This window comes from Zalophus californianus, chromosome 5 (assembly GCF_009762305.2).
Source record: "Zalophus californianus isolate mZalCal1 chromosome 5, mZalCal1.pri.v2, whole genome shotgun sequence".
NCBI lineage: Eukaryota > Metazoa > Chordata > Mammalia > Carnivora > Otariidae > Zalophus > Zalophus californianus.
The window spans coordinates 44833343-44854412 of NC_045599.1; the positions used below are offsets into that span (position 1 = coordinate 44833343).

Genomic DNA, 21070 nt, shown 5'->3' on the forward strand with positions numbered 1-21070 from the left:
TATAGGTATACACATACAGACATAACCTCATATGTGTAAATATAAGTATGCATGACTACACATAAGTAAATAGTATCATGTTCTGTGATTCAGTCTCTAAATAATTTTTTCCCTTAACAACTTGTAGGGTTTGTAATTGCATTTCAGTAGATGTACATCTCTCTCATTCTTTATCTAGTAGTCCTTTGTTGTACATATGACGTAATTTGCTTTACCAGTTCTCTATGGAAAGATACTTGGCTGGCTTTCAGATGTTTATTATCCCACACAATTTTGCAATATAGTACTTCTTTGCTCACTCGTTCAGTTATATTCTTAGGCTAAATTCCTGGGTCAAAAGCAATCCCATTTAAAATTTTGGCATACATTATTTGATTACTCACCAAGGTCTTCCTAATTTATACTATCACAAAAAATTGTATACAAGAGACTGCCTACTTTACCACACCTTTTCTAATTCTTTTGAATTATTCATCTTTTGCTTTTTCCAAAATAATAGGCGATAAATTAAATAACACTGATGTTTTATTTTTTATTTTTTTAAAGATTTTATTTATTTATTTGACAGAGAGAGAGACACACAGTGAGATAGGGAACACAAGCAGGGGGAGTGGGGAGAGGGAGAAGCAGGCTTCCCGCGGAGCAGGGAGCCTGATGTGGGGCTCGATCCCAGAACCCTGGGATCAGAACCTGAGCCAAAGGCAGATGCTTAACGAATGAGCCACTCAGGCGCCCCAACACTGATGTTTTAATTTTTATTTTTGTCTGTTTGCAAAGTAGAGAATCTTTGCAAATATATTTTGTTATTAATCTTTCTTCCTTTTTGAATTTCCTCTTTATGTCTTTTGTCTATCTACTTTCATCTTAAGTTTTTAATGTTATTATTGATTTTAAGTGCTTTTTATTATGGTGTGAGGTAAGGATGCATTTTTGTTTCCATAAACTAATAAACACCGTATTTCCTAGTCTCACTGAGTTAGAATGCTGCGCTTAGAAAATCCTAAATTTCCACATATATGTGGGTCTCACGTTTGACCCTTTATTCAGTTCCATAGGACAACTGGTTTGTTCCCAAATTAATATCACATTGTTTGAATTAAAAGACTATATGTTCTGATTTTTTTTAAAGATTTTATTTATTTAGAGAGAGTGTGTGTGAATAGGGGGAGGGGCAAAGGGAGAGGGAGAGAGAGAATCTCAAGTAGACTCTGCACAGAGCATGGGGCCCAATGTGGGGCTCAATCTCATGACCCTGAGATCACGACCTGAGCCAAAATCAAGAGTTGGATGCATAACCGAATGAGCCACCCAGGTGCCCCTGTTCCGATATCTTAAAGAGAAAAACATTCTTTTTCTTTTTCTTTTTTTCAAGTGTTCTTTACTATTCTTTCACATATTTTTAATCAAACTTTAAGTCAATTAATTCCCAAAAATTCCACTGGGGATATAATATTTTTAAATAAGCCTATGACCTTTTCTGTCTAAAGTGCTGCATTTTTCTAAAATCTCATTACAAATTACTTTCAGCCACTCCAATGAGAATATCATTTGACTGGTATACAATGTCTCACAGTTGTTCCCTTAGTGAATCAGCAATAACTTAGTTCACTTTAGAACACAGTGTCTTAAATTTTGTGGATCAAGGACTTGTTGAGAATCTGATGAATGTTCTCTCCAAAATGTGCACCTATCCCCAAATCTAATGAATCCTCTTAACCCAAAGTTAAGAATTAGTTCTGTAAAAGCATCTCTCGAAATAAAAAAGGAGACTTTATTCCAACAAATTTTCATTCTGTTGTTTTCTTACAATCTGTACTGTAATGACTACTCTCTCTCTCTTCATAATCATTATAACTTCTCTCTGTTTTCATAGTTTTAGTCAAATGATGGTCTTCCTCTCATCCAATACCATCCACAATTGGATGAAAAGATCACCATACTAGCAGTTTTAAGGTTCAAGCCTGAGTTCTTTCTTTGAACATGCACGTGTCTATTTCTCTGAGAGTTCCCTTTGTTACATATAAAATGAGCAAAATATCACTAGTTCTGTTTACTTCACACAGATTATTAAGGAAACCAAATACATCCTGTCTGAGTAAGCACTAACAGAAGAGGCAAGTTTTCATCATTATAATTTCCACATTTAAAGGTTCATCATTTATTGAGGACCTATACAGACCACACATTGTACAAGATCCTAATGTACTTAATGGGGGAGACACATATAAAATTGCTAGAAAAAAAATATATATAAAATGCAATGTGAAAAGCCCTGAAGAGAAAAATATTCCTCTGCTTATAAGACCACACACACAAGTGGTATGAAATAAGTTTGAAAGGATATTTGTGAGTTTTCCAAATAGATAAAGAGGGGATGGAATAGGGTAGAGGGAAAGCAGTCTAGAAGGAAGAAACAGGTTCAAAACAAAAGAGTTGTTAAAAGGCACAGAGAGCTCAGCACATGGCAAGAAGGTGAGTGTGGTGATTTCATGGGGTTCATGGAAGAGGATGAATAGGAACACTTTCAGGGAGCAAGATAAACTGGGCTAGCGTTTTGAAGAGTCAAGTAAGAAATCTATATTTTATCTTACAGGTGAAAAGAAATCACCCAAGTATTTCAGACAAGGGGATGATGAGATTGGGTGGTCTGGAGTATAAAAAAGACTGGAGTCAGGAGACATTAAAGGCTTAGGACAGATGATAAGCACTTGATCTAGGGAAGGGGCAATGGAGAAATACAAGAGGTATTTCTGAGGTGGGGAGTAAAAAGGTCTTGGTTGTCTCTAAGATCTGGGAGTTCAGGGAAGGAAGAATCTAAGGATACCACTCACTAGAGACCACTAGATGAATGGTGATACACACACTGACACAGATGGAATTATAATGCTTATTCAGAAGACAAAGCATACCTTATTTTTCATTTAATCTCCAAGATGGTGTCATGAAGATCATAATGATGGTGGTATATGTGTATATGGGGTCAAGTCAATTTAGCTGATGAGTTTTTATTTTATTTTATTTTATTATGTTATGTTAGTTACCATACAATACATCATTAGTTTTTGATGTAGTGTTCCACGATTCATTGTTTGCGTGTAACACCCAGTGCTCCATGCAGTACGTGCCCTCCTTAATACCCATCACCAGGCTAACCCATCCCCCACTCCGTTCCCCTCTAAAACCCTCAGATTGTTTCTCAGAGTCCATAGTCTATGGTTCACCACCCCTCCGATTTCCGCCCCTTCATTTTTCCCTTCCTTCTCCTAATGTCCTCCATGTTGTTCCTTATGTTCCACAAGTGAAACCATATGATAAATGACTTTCTCTGCTTGACTTATGCACCCCAATGTTCATAGGAGCAATGTCCGCAATAGCCAAACTGTGGAAAGAGCCGAGATGCCCTTCAACAGATGAATGGATAAAGAAGATGTGGTCCATATATACAATGGAATATTATGCAGCCATCAGAAAGGATGAATACCCAACTTTTACATCAACATGGGTGGGACTGGAGGAGATGATGCTAAGTGAAGTAAGTCTGGCTGATGAGTTTTAAAAAATAATGTGAAATGCCCTCTTCCTTGGGAGAAATTAGATTTCCTATTTTTAAATGTAGGAAAATGTTCCTTGGGGTAAAAAAAACTACAACATCTTTTCAAATATAATACAGTGCTATTTGGTGTAATCCCTTAGAAACATTCCTGCCTGAGCCAGGACTAGCAGCACTGAAGTTACAGACTCACATATTATATATTTTTAAACATGTAGACGGATAATAAGCTGTGAGAAGGACAAAATTTTACTCATGTTAGACTTCAGGGCTTTGAATAACTACCCAAATTTGCTAAAAGGGTTTAATCTTTTTAGATTATTATTCTATGTGATGTTTAAGAACCTTCCCCAAGATACTCTCCCAAACCCATATTAAAGTTTACAAATAGGAATTACTGACAAGTTCATCATTATGTTTGTATGTATGTGTGTGGACGAATGCATCCAATTTGGAAAGTGAAAAAAGTTTTGTGTTCTGCAGTGATCTCTCTTGCCAATATCTGGAGATCTCATTAATCTAACACTGTTTGGGTAATATTATGAAATGAGAAAGATACAAATTTTGCCATACATTTTTGCTGACTAAGTAAACTTAATGTCTTCACTTATTAAAACTTAAAGATGGCAACCTATGTCAGTTATCCAACATTAAAAAAAAACTTTCCTAAAATCCAAAGTCTTAGATTCACTGATAGAGTCAGTTTAAAGTGTAGTCAGTTTTTATTCAGTTACTTTGGTGATGTGAAACTAAAATTTTGCATGATGAACTTAGATCACCATTACATTTTTTAATAAAGAAAAAATACACTAAAAAACATTAACAAAATTACTAGAAATAATGGAAAAATTTATAATTCAGAATAGAAAAGCAAAAACTTGATATTTTAGTATTTCAATATTGCAATATAATTATAATAATTAGTATTTCCTTTTATTTAATATATTAATGTATTTAAAAGGCTACTGTCAAATATTTTATATCATGCATGGGATTTATGTTGAATACAACTATAGTTTTTATCTATTTTTCCTCTAAAATAATTAAATCAAATGTCACCTTCCTAATATTTATATCTGTCATGTAGAATATTTTCATAATACCCAAGGAATCATCTATGCTATCTGAGTTTCCAAATTTAATTGTTTTTTCAATTTTTTTAAACTAAAAACAAAACAACTGTTCACCCATTTCTCTCATACCCAGCTCAACCTCTGACAACCACCACCCGTTTTTTGCATCTGTGAGCTTAGTTTCTGTTTTGTTTTAGATTCCAAATATAAGAGAGATAATATTGTATTTGTCTTTCTCTGACTTATTTCACTTATCATAATGCTGCTGAAGTCTATGCATGTCACAAATAGCAAGATTTCATTCTTTTTTATGGCTGAATAGTATTCCATTATATCTACATAATCACAATTTTCTTATCCATTCATCTATTAATGGACATACAGATTGTTTCCATATCTTGGCTATTGTAAATAATGCTGCAATGAACATTGGCATGCATATATCTCTTTGAATTAGTATTTTCATTTTCTTTGTATAAATACCCAGAAGTAGAATTGCTGGATTATATGGTAGTTCTATTTTTAATTTACTGAGTAACCTCCATATTGTTTTCCATAGTGGCTGCACCAATTTACTTTCCCACCAGTGTACAAGGGTTCCCTTTTTTCCACATCCTCTCCAACACTTGTTATTTCTTCTCTTTTTTATAATAGCCAGTCGGACAGGTGTGAGGTGAGATCTCACTGTGGTTTTCATTTGCATTTCCCTGATGATTAAAGATGTTGACCATTAATTTGTCATTGAAAATATAAGTTCCTGGGTGCCTGGGTGGCTCAGTCGGTTAAGCGTCTGCTTTCGGCTCAGGTCATGATCCCAGAGTCCTGGGATCGAGCCCTGCATCTGGGTCCCCGCTCAGCGGGGAGTCTGCTTCTCCCTCTCCCTCTGCCCCTCCCCCTGCTTATGCTCGCTCACTCTCTCTCTCTAATAAATAAATAAAATCTTTTAAAAAAGAGAGAATATATACTTACTGCACATTTAGAAATGCATGTTACTGATAAAGAAAATATCATGTTACGTAAAAAGAAGTCAAAGAAATAATTAAATCCTTTATCAGTTCAGTTGAACAATTATTACATTTTGAAGAACTATTGGTTAAAGTGATTAATTTCACATATATTTTTATAAGTTTTTTTTAATATCTCATTTGGTTTTCTTGGTAACGTACTCATTCCTTGTAATTTTATTATTTCAAATAACTTTTATGTTAATATTAAAAATTGAATCTACCTTCTTAGATATAACTTGATAAAAAATTTATTTCACTTACCTATGTCTCCCATAGAATCAAAAGAATTGGCCACAATTTTACAAATTTTACAAATTTCCTCATTAAACCAAGTGCTCCTCTTTCCCATTGCTTCACATACTGCAGTTTTCAAAATTTCAGTCAATACAATAATAATACCAGGAAATGCTAGGATGCATGCTAAAAATGGCCTTTCAAAGGACGTATTTTTCTTGGTAGTCCATAGGGAATCATTTACCCATCCAACCATGAGGATTTTTCAGAGACATTAACTTGACAGACAAGTTAAGCCCTCCATTTGAATGATGGCACATGCACACATGAACACACATACACACACACCCACTTTACACATGTCTCACACTTCTGTTCCCTTTTAGAAGATCACTGAAAACAACATGAAGTAATCTGATTAACTTTAATTCTCTGAACATTGTTTCATATTTATTATTTTATTATATGTAATGTAGAAAGTCAACAAATAACTGATTTGCCTCTATTGTGATAATTAACACCAAGTGTAACAGCTAGGATTTCAAAAGTTAAAAATAAAAGTTAAAATTTCTCATTGCTTCCAGAGCCTATACTGTCTTTTTTTTTCTTTAAATGTTTTAAACCATATCTCATTTTTCATTGGGACTTTATGTCCTGTGGTATCAATCAATATAAACTTCATGTTTGGTTTTATATATTTCTCAATGCTGTCAACATGCCCAGGTTCTGCGCACATTTATTTTTGGAGCACCCACTGTCTTTGCTGAGGCAGGAGACCGAGGTTTCAGTCTCAGCTCTGGCACTCACAATCAATGTGCTACTGAACAAGTCACTCATATCCTCTAGGGCTCAATGTTCTTATCTATAAAGACAATACCATTTCATTTCAGTATTGTTAATGGGTTCAAATAAGTTAATAAATGTGATTTTTTGATAATTTTAAAGCATTCCTACCATTCTCCTTAAAGAATGAGAGTAATATTGATACCCTTCTTGAAAAGTACATTTATTTACAAAAGCAATTCTATTAAGGAAAAGCTTGACATGCAGTGAATGAGTGTTTGGGAAATACATAAGTGATGTAAAGAATTTTAAGTCCAATAATTCTTAAATAGAATGAGAATGATTTATCAGATGAGCTACAGTGAAAGCTATGTGTAAATATTATACATCTTTAGTTCTCTGTGAACCATTCAATTAACAAATTTCAAACAGAACAATTAATCAGTGTAGCAAGCACAGCAAAAAATAAATTCAACTCAATGATGCAATACCTCTACTCCAATTAGCTTATTTTCCCTCTCCACCCTCTCAGACATATTCTGTTTTATTTAAAAATGAATATAATTAAGAGACTCTACAAAGTCAATCAACCCACAGATTTATCTAGAACTCTTGTTCTTATTTAATATTTGTTAAAACCTCAGTCTCACAAATGTTAATAGCTCAAACATACAAAGCGCCATGCTTGCCTTTATTCCACCACTGGGGACCCACATATATAGTGCTCTACCCAAGTGGAGGACATTTAACTCTTCAAACAAAGGGTAACACAGCTTGTGGGTTTTAGCAGTTTGAGGTATAAAAATGAAACTTGCATATTAATTCGTGAATGTTTGAAATCACAACAATCTTCAAAACTTAAATTGATCTGAATGGTGATTATTAACCACAATTCTTATTCTTTTTATCTAACAGGTATAAGGACATTACCACAAAAAATGTCCAGTACCTAAGTGTGTGAGGAAGGCAAAGGGTATGAGGAGCATGTGGGCATATCGGGGATGGGATATTCTATTTGGCTGGATTTCCTTTGACCATAGTGTACACAACACACAGAGAAATGCTCATAAAAAAGAAAAAGATAAAGAGAGAGGAGGGGGGAGGGAGGGAAAAAGAGAAAGGGGGAGAGAGAGAGAGACGGAGGGTGGAAGGGAAGGAGGAAGGAAGGGGGGAGGGGAGAAAGATACATTTGAACACTATTACTATTTTTTGATAAACCCAACCTACTGTCAATTACAATTGGACAAACAATCCCAGCCCCAGGTTTTCCTATTTCTGCACCCCTACCTGATTTACAGTTTTCGATTACCCAGCGTCCGGATATATGGCTTGGATGTGTAGTCCATCAATGGCTTCCCACCTCTAAGGTTAGATAATGACAGCTCTACTTTGCCAGCATCTTCTGAAACCTTATTTGTGTGCATTTTATGTGGGGCAGGGCATTCCTTGCTTGGAGGGCCTGGGACAGGCAAGAAAGGAGCTGTTTCTGGGTTGCAGGGAAAGGGCCCAACTTCCACCTCCATGGCTGAGTTAAGAATCTGAGCTGAGTTCTCAGAGTAGCTGTAATTGGTTCTTTACACTACTCATTTCCTTGGAATAGGAGCAGTTGGCTTCTATTAAAACTCCGGGTGACATGCGGCTTCCTTGCCCTGTCTTCCAGAGCACATTACATTAAGGGGAAATCACTGTAATCAAATCTCTGCGTCTTTCCTGCTGCTAAATAAAACGAGGTACTTTCTTCCTGGGATTTTGCAAAGACAACTGGATAGATACACATACAGCCTGCACACACACCACATACCGACACAGTGTAACTCCCACAGAGTCCCCCCTCCCTCCTTCCATCCCTCCCTCTTCCCTCTCCTGAGGATTGCTGAACATTTTGCTCCAAACTCTCCAAGTCACCCACGTGTTTGTTCTCCCCTTTAGCTGTTCAATTTACTTCCCGACTTGACAAAGAGAAAGAGTTGTTCTCAGGCTGTGAGCTACAATCCTGGGACCAAGCTGTCTCACCCATTCCCAGTCACCATCAGATCTGTCCCACCAACCCCCCTCACTCTGGGGGGAGTGGACTGATTACTGGGAGTCTCCCTGGCTCAACAACCCCACCCCTTTCCTTCACTCTTCCTCCTACTGCAACAGAGCAAACTGAATTTGCCTGTTTAGTCCCACTTGCCAGGGTGGGATGGAAGTGGATGGGGAGGGGATGGTGGGTGGTATAGACAACTGGAAATCTTTCTTTCATTCTCTTAGACACACACACAGGCACACACACACATGCACACACTCGCGCGTGCGCCCCCCCCCCCACATTTATACCGTACTTTCAGGGTCTCTTACACACACGTGAATCCTAGCCCTCTCAAGCAAGGACAGACACGCCCCTGCTTTCCCTCCCCCAATTCCCAGAATAGAATTTAGCCCTGGGTCCTGGATTGCTAGTGATAAATAGACCAATGAGGAGAATTTGAGAACTGGGGAGGTGACCCCTTGCCTGAATGGGGGAGGGGGCGCTCTCCACTCACCGCCTGAGTCCCTGGAAGGAGGAGGGCCAGGACATCCTGGATTTCTTCAGGCCGGGCCGGTGGCCGGTCTCCACGGCGTAGGAGGTGCGGTCCATGGCACGGCAGTACAGGTAGCGCTCTGTGTCTGAGTAGCCGCGATGTCGGACCCTGCCGGTGGCCCCGCTCGAGGCGTAGCGGCCGCGAGCAGCCCCGGGAAGCGGCGGGGGAGGTGGCAGGGGGGGTGGCGGGGGCGGCTGCAGCGGACACTGGGGCTGGGGCTGGGGCTGGGGCGAGGGCGGCGGTGGCGGGGGCAGGTGGTGATGGGGGTGCAGGAGGCGGAACTGGGGCTGCCGGAGCGGGTATTGGTGGTGCTGCTCGTGCCTCCAGAGGTGCTTGGGGGCTTTGAGTGTGGCCCCTCCAGCGCCGTCGCTGCCCTCGTCGCTGCCCGCCCGGGCTGGCACGCTGCTGCCCTCTGCCTCCATCCTGGCTCGCAGCTCCGAGCCCTGCTGTCCAGCCAGTTTCACCGCGCTGGCCCGAGCGCCTCCCGGATGCTGCTGCTGCTGCCGCCGCCGCTTCTGGCGCCGAACAGAGGCTGGGCTCAGCTTCCCACTTGAAGCCACCAGAGGCTCCGGGCAACCAAGAAGAGGCTCTGCTAGCGGGAGGGGTCACATAACGTGACAGGGCTCCCTTCACAGTGGTTGTGGCAGAGACACGCTCCTGGGCTCCCCAGTTCACCAAGACTAGGACGCGCGGTGCGCGGCTTCACCAACAGCCGGTCCCCTCCTTCCTCCCTTTTTTCTTTCCTTCCTTCCTTTGGGCGCCTGCGGCGAAAGCAGTAATTGTTAGCAGCTCGAGATGCAGAAAAAGCAGCAGCAGTAGTGGTAGCAGCCTCCTCAGTCCAGAGCGCCTGAACCCTGAGACCGGAGCTGCTGAAAAGTTGGACAGCTCCTGACTGGTGAGCCCTGCGGCGACTTTCTCCAAAACCACCCCAGCCAGTCAGAAGTCAGACCTGTTCTCCTGATCCTTCCCCTCCCCGTGCCCCCGCCTCCCCCCCCACGGCCCCCCACTGCCCCTGAGCTTTCTTCTGCACCTCCACTTGCTTCAGTCTTCTTCCAGAAATGGAGTTCGGTGTTCCTGTCTGATTCTCACAGCTTGTTGATGATGAGCCCCATGCTGGGGCTCCCAAAGATAAGGGATGTGACCTGCAAAGTTGCCCAGAATGGTTTTTGTGCAGGTTGCTGAAAATTTGGATCTGGGTGAGGGCCCAATATCTGGATTATTTCAGCCTCTTTCCCTGACATAAGATTAAATATTGTGTGGATCTTTCCCGTAGCAGGGAGAATGCCCACTGTTTCCTCTTGAAGATCTTCCTCCAGCTATTATCTCATGTTGCTGTTCCTTCTGTGATTAAGGTCCCCAGGAGTGGTCCTAGCTGGAAATCAAAGTGAACGGTTGTCAAGGCTGAGAGACAGCTGGCCACAGTTAAGGTTGGGGAACCTTTTCCATTACAAACCTCCGTTTATCTTCAGGGGTTTCTACTGTCAGTGCCTGCCTGCAATTTTGTCATTCTGCCACTTTCAGCAGAACACAGCTCTATTACCAGAGCGTTTAAAAACATGTATCACTATTATCGCACAGAAATAAGAGTCATATTTGGCACTAAAATCCAAATTCCATTTCTATTTGTCTTGCTTTATTTAGTATTTTCCTGCAATGTTAGCCATTTTTGAGAGGTCAAGAAAGTTTCAGAGCAATATATGTCACATACTTTTCTTGTACTTTTTCTATAGTTTAAGTTATATTTAATCTTAGAATTAGAGTTTATGGGAACTAGTACTGTACCATTCATTATGTGAAATATAATTTTATTTAGGGGTGACAGTAGCTTGTTAGCAGTGTAATTATTCTATTTACCATACACAGTCAATTTTGACACACTTAAATATGTACATTTTATTCATTTCATATAATGAATACTAAAGTACCAGAATCAGGAACCATCTCTCAGACTCTCCAGAGTGCTAGAAATCCAAAGTTCTCCAGACAGTGAATGCTCAATATAAAAGCCAGTGATGAAATATCATCAATGAAAATAAATGCTCACTTTGCTTGCTGTTCCCTTCTCTAAGTGGGAGCAATTAAATTTAATGCTTTGCAAAAATGACCCTTGGCATTTCTACATGGGTATATTTCTTCCTCCTCCTTCTCTCCTTCTCCTTTTCTTCCTTGTCCTCCTTCTCCTTCAAGGTAGGCAATGTCTCCTCCAACATTTCAGTATTGGCATTATGCCCATAGGGCCCATGTACAAAGCCTGAGAAAGGCTTGACCTGAGAAGAGCAAGGCAGTCTCCTAAGTACCACTTCTCTACGTAGCACTGAAAACATACCTGACTAAGGCATTCTTCTCTCCCCTTTACAGACACAAGTATGACTAGTGGCAGTGGCCAAAGAATTTTCTATGCCTACGAAGGCATTGAGCTGGTATCTTTCCAAACAAGAGAGGAGAGAAAAGGAAATGCTTGCAGTATAAATCATTTTTTTCCAATTCATCGCATTATTAATATTTGGAACCATTTTGAAGAAGTATACAAATTTCTTTTTTCCCTATGAAATTCTTGCCACCTTTCTCCTTGATAGAGCTATGGCAGAATAGCCATCTGAAGCTCATAATCTCGCTTTTCAAACACTAACAGTACAAACAAGTAGTATGTGATCTTCTTTCCAGAATGAAGAGAATTATTCAAACCTAACCTGCTTCTCACTGTCGGTTCTCTTCTTTCTTTTAATTAATGAACAGTTTATTTTTCTTATATTCTCCATTTTTTGTAAATGATTATTTTGTTTTTACTATATAATTACAAGCCAGGTATATTTTTAAATATAAGAAAATCATTTATCAAACTGAAAAGCTTTTGCACAAGAAAAGAAACCATCAACAAAATAATAAGGCAATCCATTGAATGAAAGAAGATATTTATAAATCATACATCTGATAATGGGATTAATATCCAAAATATATAAAGAACTTAACATAATTTAATATCAAAATAACATACAACCCAATTTAAAAATGGGCAGAGAACTTTAATAGACATTTTTCCAAAGAAGACATACAGATGGCCAGTAGGCACATGAAAAAGCTTTCAATATCAATAATCAGCAAAATGCAAATCAAAATCACAATGAGCTCTATCACCTCACACCTGTCAAATTTGCTATTATCAAAAAGCCAAGAAAAAGCAAGTGCTGGTGAGGACTTGGAGAAAAGGAAACCCTCCTATACTATTGGTAGAAATGTAAATTGGTGCAGCAATCATGGAAAACAGTATAGAGATTACTCAAAAAATTTTAAAAAATAGAACTGCCATATGATTCAACAATTCCACTTCTGAATATCTGAATGAAAATGAAAATGCCAATTCAAATAAATACATGCACTCCTATGTTCATTACAGCATTAGTTACAATAGCCAAGATATGGAAGCAACATAATTGTCTACTGATAGGTGTATACACACACACACACACACACACACACACACACACAATGGACTATGACTCTGTCAAAAAAGAAGGGCATTCTGCCATTTGCAACAACATGGATGGACCTCGAGGGCATTATACTAAGTGAAATAAATCAGAGAAAGACAAATATCATATGATTTCGTATACGTGAAATCAAAACAACAACAAAAATAGAAACACAGTCATACCTACAGGAAACAAACTGTTGGTTATAAGAGTGGGGAAGAATTGAGGGGATGAGTGAAATAGGTGGAGGGGATTCAGAGGTACAGACTCTCAGTTATAAAAAAAAATAAGTCATGGGGATGTTATGTACAGCATGGGGAATATAGTCAATAATACTGCAATAACTGTATAAGGTGACAGATGGTATGTAGACCTAAGGTGGGGATCATTTCATAATATACAAAAATATCAAATCACTATGAAGTATACTTGAAACTAAAAGGATATTGTATGTAAATTATACTTCAGTAAAAATTGCAAAAGAAAATCATGTAAGTACCTTCTAACATGTTCCCAATTTGAGAGTTTTCAGCTTCTCCTATAATTCCAAAAGATAACTTATAGTAGTAGTTTATTGTGTGACTTGTGAGGTAAAACAGCTTAGGTTCCAATCCACCACTTCTTATTCATGTGACCTTAGCTCTAAATTACTTACTCTCCATGTCTATTATATGCAAAGTAGTATTAGTACCCACCTCAAAGGGTCTTGTGATTATTTAATGAGATAATACTTAGCACAATGCCTTATACACAATAACTACTTAATAAAAGCTACCAATTTGGATCATTCTTGATAGAGTTGGAAGAATCCTAAATTTGACTTTACTCAGTGGTTTCCAACCATGGCTGCACCTAAGGAGTATCATTTTGGAGACCTTTAAAAACTTCTGATGTTAAACTCTAGACCAGTGATTTCAAACCGTGATGTTACCAGAATCACCTACAGAACAAGTTAAGAATACAAAAGCCCAAGCTCCTTGAAGCAGATTAAGCTTAGGGCTTTGTACATTTACCAAGTTGGCCAGGCTATTCTGAATCCAACTAAAACTTGAAAACCATTGCCACACTTAAACAAATGAAATCAGTATTTCTGCAGGGAGAAGCCAGATGACAGCATTTTTAAAAACTCCTTAGCTGACTTCAATATATCAATAACTACTAATCCAGACCTATTCCCTCACTATAGAGCCACAAAATTACTTTAGGTTCTCTTAGTTGACTTGCCCACATGACTCAAATACTTTCTGGCAAACCTAGTTTAAGAGTCCAGATCTCATGAAAATTTATAGTTTATCTATGACTGACTCTTGTTGTCTGTATGTTAAAAGAAAATCTTACACGGTTAAAAAAATGAGACTTCTAGTTTTCCATTTAAAAACTCTTTTCATTAATCTAACAGTTGTGCACTCATATTTAAAATAACCAAAAATGGAAATATTCAATAGGGACATCAGTTTTTCATACTTATATGTCAAATAAATTATCCATTTTTCCCACTGATTGATCATAAATGTTGGAGTTTTATGGGTACAATCTGAGAGGGTCTTTCAAAACTATTGGGTTTTTTTGGGGCTTCCTTGAAAGCTTTCACTACTCATCATCAGCACATCTGTATAAAAAGTGAAAAATTCCGGTAAATTATCCATGCATTTTTCCTGAACAAACCTAAATAATAAGTTAGTTGGTGCCATTACCATGGTACAGAGATTATACACCACCACCACCACCACCCTATTTTGCCAATGCATTTCAAATCTGCCCTAGCAATCCAATCAATCACTGAATGTTCTGCTGGACAATTAACAAGGGAGAACATTCCTGTCAATAATGATGGAGTGTTCTGACAGAAATGATGTCAATAAAAAGCTAAGAGTGAGCAAGCACCATTTCAATTCAGAACAAAGAATTAAATGTAAGTTATGATAACTAAGGGTCCACTGCTAACTTAATGATGAGAGGAAGATTTAAATGAAACTTGCGTTTTGCATATATCCTAAGTATACTTGAACACCTGTTATTTTATTTGTTAGGATGTATCAATCTGATGCCAAACAGTCAGCATAGAGTTAGAAATTTTCATCATCAAATGATGTCTTACACAAGGCCAAACTGCTGCCTAGTTAGAAATATCCAAAGGACGCATTCAGAGTCTAGATTTCACCCAAGTGTTCAATGTTTTTCAGAAACAAGGTTAGGGCATTTCCTATGGATATAAGAAGGGCTTTTAGAATTGTAAAAATCTATACATATATTAAATTGTATTATCAATATTACCACTCTAAGTACTAGCACTAAAGTCCCTACCCCATTGTTTCAATATGTTAGGTCATTTTTAGTAATTTTTTTCTCTAATATGAAACAAAGAGCAATATGTGATAAATGTTGAACTAAGAAATGCTACACTTGAGCACATTTTTCTTTGATTAGCACACTGACAGAAATTCAGCAGTAAGTGCTTGGCTGGCCCTACAGGTTTCAGTACTACCAGAAACCAGTCTTGTAACTTTCTAACGACACTACTCCACTTGTCAATTCAAAATGAAAATATTGGTTATGTGTCAGTTCCCATGCAGACTTCGGTATTTAATTGATGAACATGAAAAAATACTTGTCTTCAAGGAGCTTTGTATCTTTAAAGGAAGTAAACAAATAGACAAACAAGTATAACTCAGGGAGGGGCGCCTGGGTGGCTCAGATGGTTAAGCGTCTGCCTTCGGCTCAGGTCATGATCCCAGGGTCCTGGGATCAAGTTCTGCATCGGGGTCCCTGCTCAGCGGGGAGTCTGCTTCTCCCTCTGCTTCTCCCTCTCTCTCTCTCTCTCTCTCTCCCCCCCTCTCTGTCTCTCATGAATAAATAAATAAAATCTTTAAAAAAAGACAAGTATAACTCAGGGAGAGAGAGAGAGTTTGTGAGACATGGGTGTTGATGGGGATATGTAATGTCTGGTACATAAGAGGAACAATCCATGTTTAAGTGTCAGTAGTCTTCACAATGAAGATGATGATGCCAAAACCTCAAGCACAAGGTGAAATCAGTTAATCATACCTTGTATGAACATTTAGGTATGACTGTATATGTTTGTCTTGGGGAGCATCAAAATGAATTCTGTGCAGAAATTGGCACTGGCAAAATCTCAGAGATGAGAGGAACTGTGGGGCACTGGAAATTCAGAAAACGTCAAGTAATTTTATGAATCTGTAAGAAGGACAGGTAGGTAAGTATGCAAGTATCTCATAATGAATCACCTTTTAGGAAGGCCCCCCTCAAGGCAATACAGTAAATTATCAAAAGGGGCCCCTCTGTGTGAATCAGGTAAGATGACGAGTAGGAAGCAAATAGAGAAGAAATCAAGGATATGAGAGGAAGAAGGAAAATAATAGATGATAGGCTGTCTCTCAGAAGGCAAAAGTGGATTGAACTCTAAGGTACAGATGGAAGAATTTGCCTTAGGCCAGACCAAAGCCAACATTTCCATTGTGATAGCAGAGAAAGAGGAAATGATGAATTCTGATGGAAGTAAGTTTATTGCATTTATCAAACATTTAGCTTTTGGCATTCTGCCAAGTAATTTTCATACCCTGTTTTATTTAATCCTTACAACAATGTACTTCTTTCTTCACATTTTAACATTTTGAAAATCATAAGGATCTTTCTACAGAGACTAAAAGGACTGTGCGAGTCTCCTGCAGATGTTGAGTGTAACCCATGTGACCTTAACTCTACATAGAAAACATCTGTTACCTCATTGTCTCAACATTAATTTATTCATTCAACCAATGCTTACTGAACATTTAATATGTGCCAAACATAAGATCTGGAGGAAAAGGACTGAATAAAACAGTACAGTTTTGGCTCTCCTGTTCTAATTGGAAGAAAGAGAACAAAAACTCAAACAAATATATAAATATGCCAGATGAGGCTAAGTGCCATAAAGCAAATAGAAGCAAATTGAGAAGTTAGTGTATGATGTTTGGGAGTGAAGGAAGGGTGTCAGCCAGCATCCCAGGCTATGAAAAATACAAGTGCAAAGACACTGCCATATAGCAGTAGTTTGTCGTATTGGGGAATACCAAGCTGACCAGTGGCCTGGGGTGAAGTAAAGTGGAGGCTATTTGGAAATGAATTAAAATCAAGGAGGGCCATGTTGGAATGGTAAAGATTTTTGGTGTGTTAGTTGTATTTATAGAACAGTACATAGTTTAATTTTAGACTTAATTAAATGAGATTTAGACACCTAATATTCACTTAAAATGTCTTCAAAAGACTATACTATATTGCCTCACTGAAGAGATAACTTACTCCATATGTAGAAATAATGAAAATATGCCTGGGAGACAAACATCTATTGTAAGTAAAGAAAATATTTCTTTCAGGGAGAAAGACTATACTTCCATATTTTATTATAAAGCAACAAGATATTCATAAGTACTTGAAGCTGTATATTGTTTAATCATTGAAGTAACTACAAAATCATGTCTGATCATACAACAGCAATGCACTTAAAAAGACAAGATATTCCTAAATCCCTTGGAAGATGTCACAGAACTTTCAAAGTGACTGATTCATGAGACCTGAAGGATAATTACTCAGGTGCTAAATGCCCATCTGTCAAAAGCTTCTAGCTGACTTTTAAGAGAGCATACTAAGCTTCTAGTGTTTGACAATTAAATTTAAAAAAGGAATCAACATGCCTTGAAATGTCACTCTCAATCTCAATATGCAAAAGAGATTATGAGAAGTAGCTTGTTATTATGAAATTAGGCCTAACCTACCAAAGGCCAAAAATAGTTATGAATCCTTCAATTTTTTTGAAAAGATTTATTTATTTATTTGATTGAGAGAGAGAGAGCATGAGAGAGAGAGCCCGACTGTTGTGCACGGGGCGGGAGGGGGGGTTGGGGGGATGAGAATATCCAGGTAGACTCCTGCTGAGTGCTGAGCCCAATGCTGGGCTCTAACTCAGGACCCTGAGATCATGACCTGAGTGGAAAGCAAGAGTCAGACACTTAACCAACTGCACCACCCAGGCACCCCAAGAATCTTTAAATTCTTAATGTGAAGAAATTTAATCATAGACTTTAAGATGCTGGAAAGTAACAAGGTAGGCAGTGGTATGGCAAAATTATTCATTTTCCCTTTAAGAAAATGTAAATTTAATGTAATATTTCTCATTTTATAAAGTTCCTATTAAATTGAGTTGAATATTATAATTAATGTGTTTCTTAAAGGATTTCTAGCATTAACTCCAGTTTACACCCGAGGAATTGGAGGCTGATAGTAGCAATTATTGGCCTAAGGTCAGATATTTGTTGAGTTTGAAAGCCAGAACTTGAGCCCCTGCCAACCTCAGTCTGAAACCTGTGATCTTACCTAGAAGACAAAGGGATAAACTAAATACAGAACTTTTTAAATTAAAACGTCACTGGATAAATTGTTTAATAATATCAGTGGATGGGTGGTTTAATATAAAATTAGAGAGCTAAAAAGATATAAGCTGAAATATTGGATATATCTTGTGTGAGGGACAAGATACAAATGTTCATTATCAATACTTCTAATCAACAGTAAACCATAAATCCTAGATACCTTAATAAGACAAACACACACATAGATATTGAAGATAAATGGATTGAAAAGGAAGAATCAAAACTGTCATTATTTGCTGATGATAACATTATCTACATACAAAACACAAAGGAGTATGGAGAGAAATTATTAGAATGTAAAGGGAGTTTAGAGGGGGGCAACAAATTTATAAGAATCAGTGGCAGAAAACCCACATCATCACCAACAGAACAGATACACCTGAGGTGGGTAGGAACAAGCAGTGAGCAGTGTGGAACTGAAAATTCCATCTTTGAGAGAGAAAGCTGAAAGAGATTCTAAACACTTTGTATTTGTAACCTTCCCAAACTAAATCACTGGACAAACATTTAAAACTGTGGCAGCATAAAAAAATGTGATGGGTCCAAATAGAATCCTGAGCTAAAAATAATTGTGAACTTCTTTAAAATAGATTTCATCCTCCTTTCAAAGCTTAGCTGTTAAATTAACACTAAATTAGAATAACAATTTTTATGAAAAGATATGTGTAGCTCTCAGGCAGACGGTGAACCTGCTTCATTCTTTGGCTATGATTCTCCCCTTCCCAGAACACATATATTCCTCAGTATTTTTTTAAAGATTTTATTTATTTATTTGACAGATAGAGTGTGTGCAAAAGAGGGAACACAAGCAGGGGGATTGGTAGAGGGAGAAGCAAACTCCCCGCTGAGCAGGGAGCCCAATGTGGGGCTTGATTCCAGGACCCTGGGATCATGACCTGAGCTAAAGGCAGACACTTCATGACTAAGCCACCCAGGCACCCCCATATATTCCTCAATATTAACTCCCTACATCCTCCTGGTTGCCAGAAAGTTTCCTTCTTAGGGTCAGGAAAGATTTTAATTTCTCAAATATGTGCCATCTGATGGGTCTGTGAATATTTTTTGATACTTATCCAACATCACCAAATTCAATTCCTACAATAGCTCTAGCTGATACTAATCGAAAGATAGTAAGTTTAACTCATTAAGTCAAAAGGCTTTTCCTCCAGTAATAATAAATGTGTTATTTTTCAGCAGTATCTCAATTCACCCTTACAATCTGAAGTAAACAAGACTGCAAAGAGGCTTCCTATATTGAGAGAAGACAAGCTTCTTAATCTATCCTGAAGAAATACATGTTCCCTCCAAAAAAGAGAATTTGGATCAGTACCTGGGGCATACTCACAAACTAACTTAAATTTTAACCAAGGTACTCACTTTCTTTGTGAATGCAAAATTTTTAATAAAATAGTACTTTTAAAAAACATTAAGAAAATGTGCTACTTATTTTGATAGAATTTAAAATTTCTGTGCAACTTAATGAGCAGAATAGAAGGAAATAAGAACACTGGGAGAGGAAAAATATATAGAATTCATATAGAATTCTATGTGAATATATAGAAGTCTATAAAAATATATAGAATTTAATGTTTCTGCTTGCTTATTCTATCTTCTTACAGACTTGACACCATGATACAAGATTTTATTTATTTTAATCAATGTAGTTTTTTTATTTTTATTTTTTTATATTTTAAAGATTTTATTTATTTATTCATGAGAGACAGAGAGAGAGAGAGAGAGAGAGAAGCAGAGGGAGAAGCAGGCTCCCAAGCAGCAGGGAGTCCGATGCGGGACTCGATCCCAGGACCCTGGGACCATGACCTGAGCTGAAGGCATACGCTCAACCATCTGAGCCACCCAGGCGCCCATTAATCAATGTAGTTTTTTTAAAGATTTTATTTATTTATTTGACAGAGACAGACACAGATTTTATTTATTTGACAGAGAGAGACACAGCGAGAGAGGGAACACAAGCAGGGGGAGTGGGAGAGGGAGAAGCAGGTTTCCTGCTGAGCAGGGAGCCCGATGCAGGGCTCTATCCCAGGACCCTGGGCTCATGACCTGAGCCGAAGGCAGACACTTAACGACTGAGCCACCCAGGCGTCCCTTAATCAATGTAGTTTTGACATTGTATTTGGAGGAAGAAGAAGAAAGATATTAACCATTTTTCTCCTCAGCACGACACTACCATTTTAAAATAAATGGAAGATCCATGGTCTAATATTACTAAGGCTGAGTAATTCCCCCCCTGGCTCAGTGCATGGAAAACAGCATATTCTCCTCATGCATAAATAATGGAAATCTCATCATCGAATTGTTCAGAATGCTTTGTGCAGTGTGCCAAATGTAGACCTAGATTTATTTGCAATGACCTCTGTGCAGGTTCAAAGATGTGGACCAAGTGACCAGTTATAAACTTCACACTATGCTTATTAATCCAGTCCCTCTTTGATGTTGGTCAAGTAACCCATAAATGCTGAAGGTATTCAGTAAAAATGGTCAAACCAGTAGTCTTACTGAATTTAAACATTTTTCTAAAAGGTATGTCATTCATCATCCTTACTAAGGGAATGCTCACCATAGCCAGAAAGTCCTGAATTTCAGTTCCAGCTCTGAGATGTTCTAGACGTCTGACTACAGGCTACATTACCACTCTAAGTATCAGTTTCTCATCTATAAAATGGGGGTAATAACAGAACCGACTATGCAATGTTACTGTAAGGATTAAATGAAATAACAAATGTAAAATTCTCAGCACAGTATCTGGCACGTAAGTAATGCATACACACACACACATATACATTATTTTATATATTTATGTATATATGCATATGTACACATATATTACATATAATTTAGGAAATGAGGAAAATGGAGAACCAAACACCCCTATAGTATTATACTGGAGCTCTTGAAAATCCTGAGCCGCATCCAAGCAGTAATAGGACCGTACCTTTCAGCCA

At 38.0% G+C, this 21070-nt stretch overlaps 1 protein-coding gene and 1 long non-coding RNA gene across 6 annotated transcripts in view; one reads left to right on the forward strand and one right to left on the reverse strand.

Annotated features, from left to right (window-relative positions):
* Positions 1-21070, reverse strand: part of PDE4D (phosphodiesterase 4D) — a 1508086-nt gene that overhangs the window by 880159 nt on the left and 606857 nt on the right. Inside the window, exon 1 of one of the 5 annotated variants that reach the window (XM_027605098.2) lies at positions 9173-9662. The exons of the other annotated variants lie outside the window; for them this stretch is intronic. Within the exon in view, the coding sequence (XP_027460899.1) occupies positions 9173-9633 (461 nt within the window). The 5' untranslated portion in view covers positions 9634-9662. Of the gene's footprint in view, positions 1-9172; positions 9663-21070 lie in introns of those variants that run through there. 5 annotated transcript variants of the gene reach the window in all.
* LOC113928875 lies at positions 9191-19471 on the forward strand. The gene is made up of 3 exons (XR_003521991.1): positions 9191-9282; positions 9988-10106; positions 19302-19471. It is a non-coding gene; the product is annotated as an uncharacterized LOC113928875 (long non-coding RNA).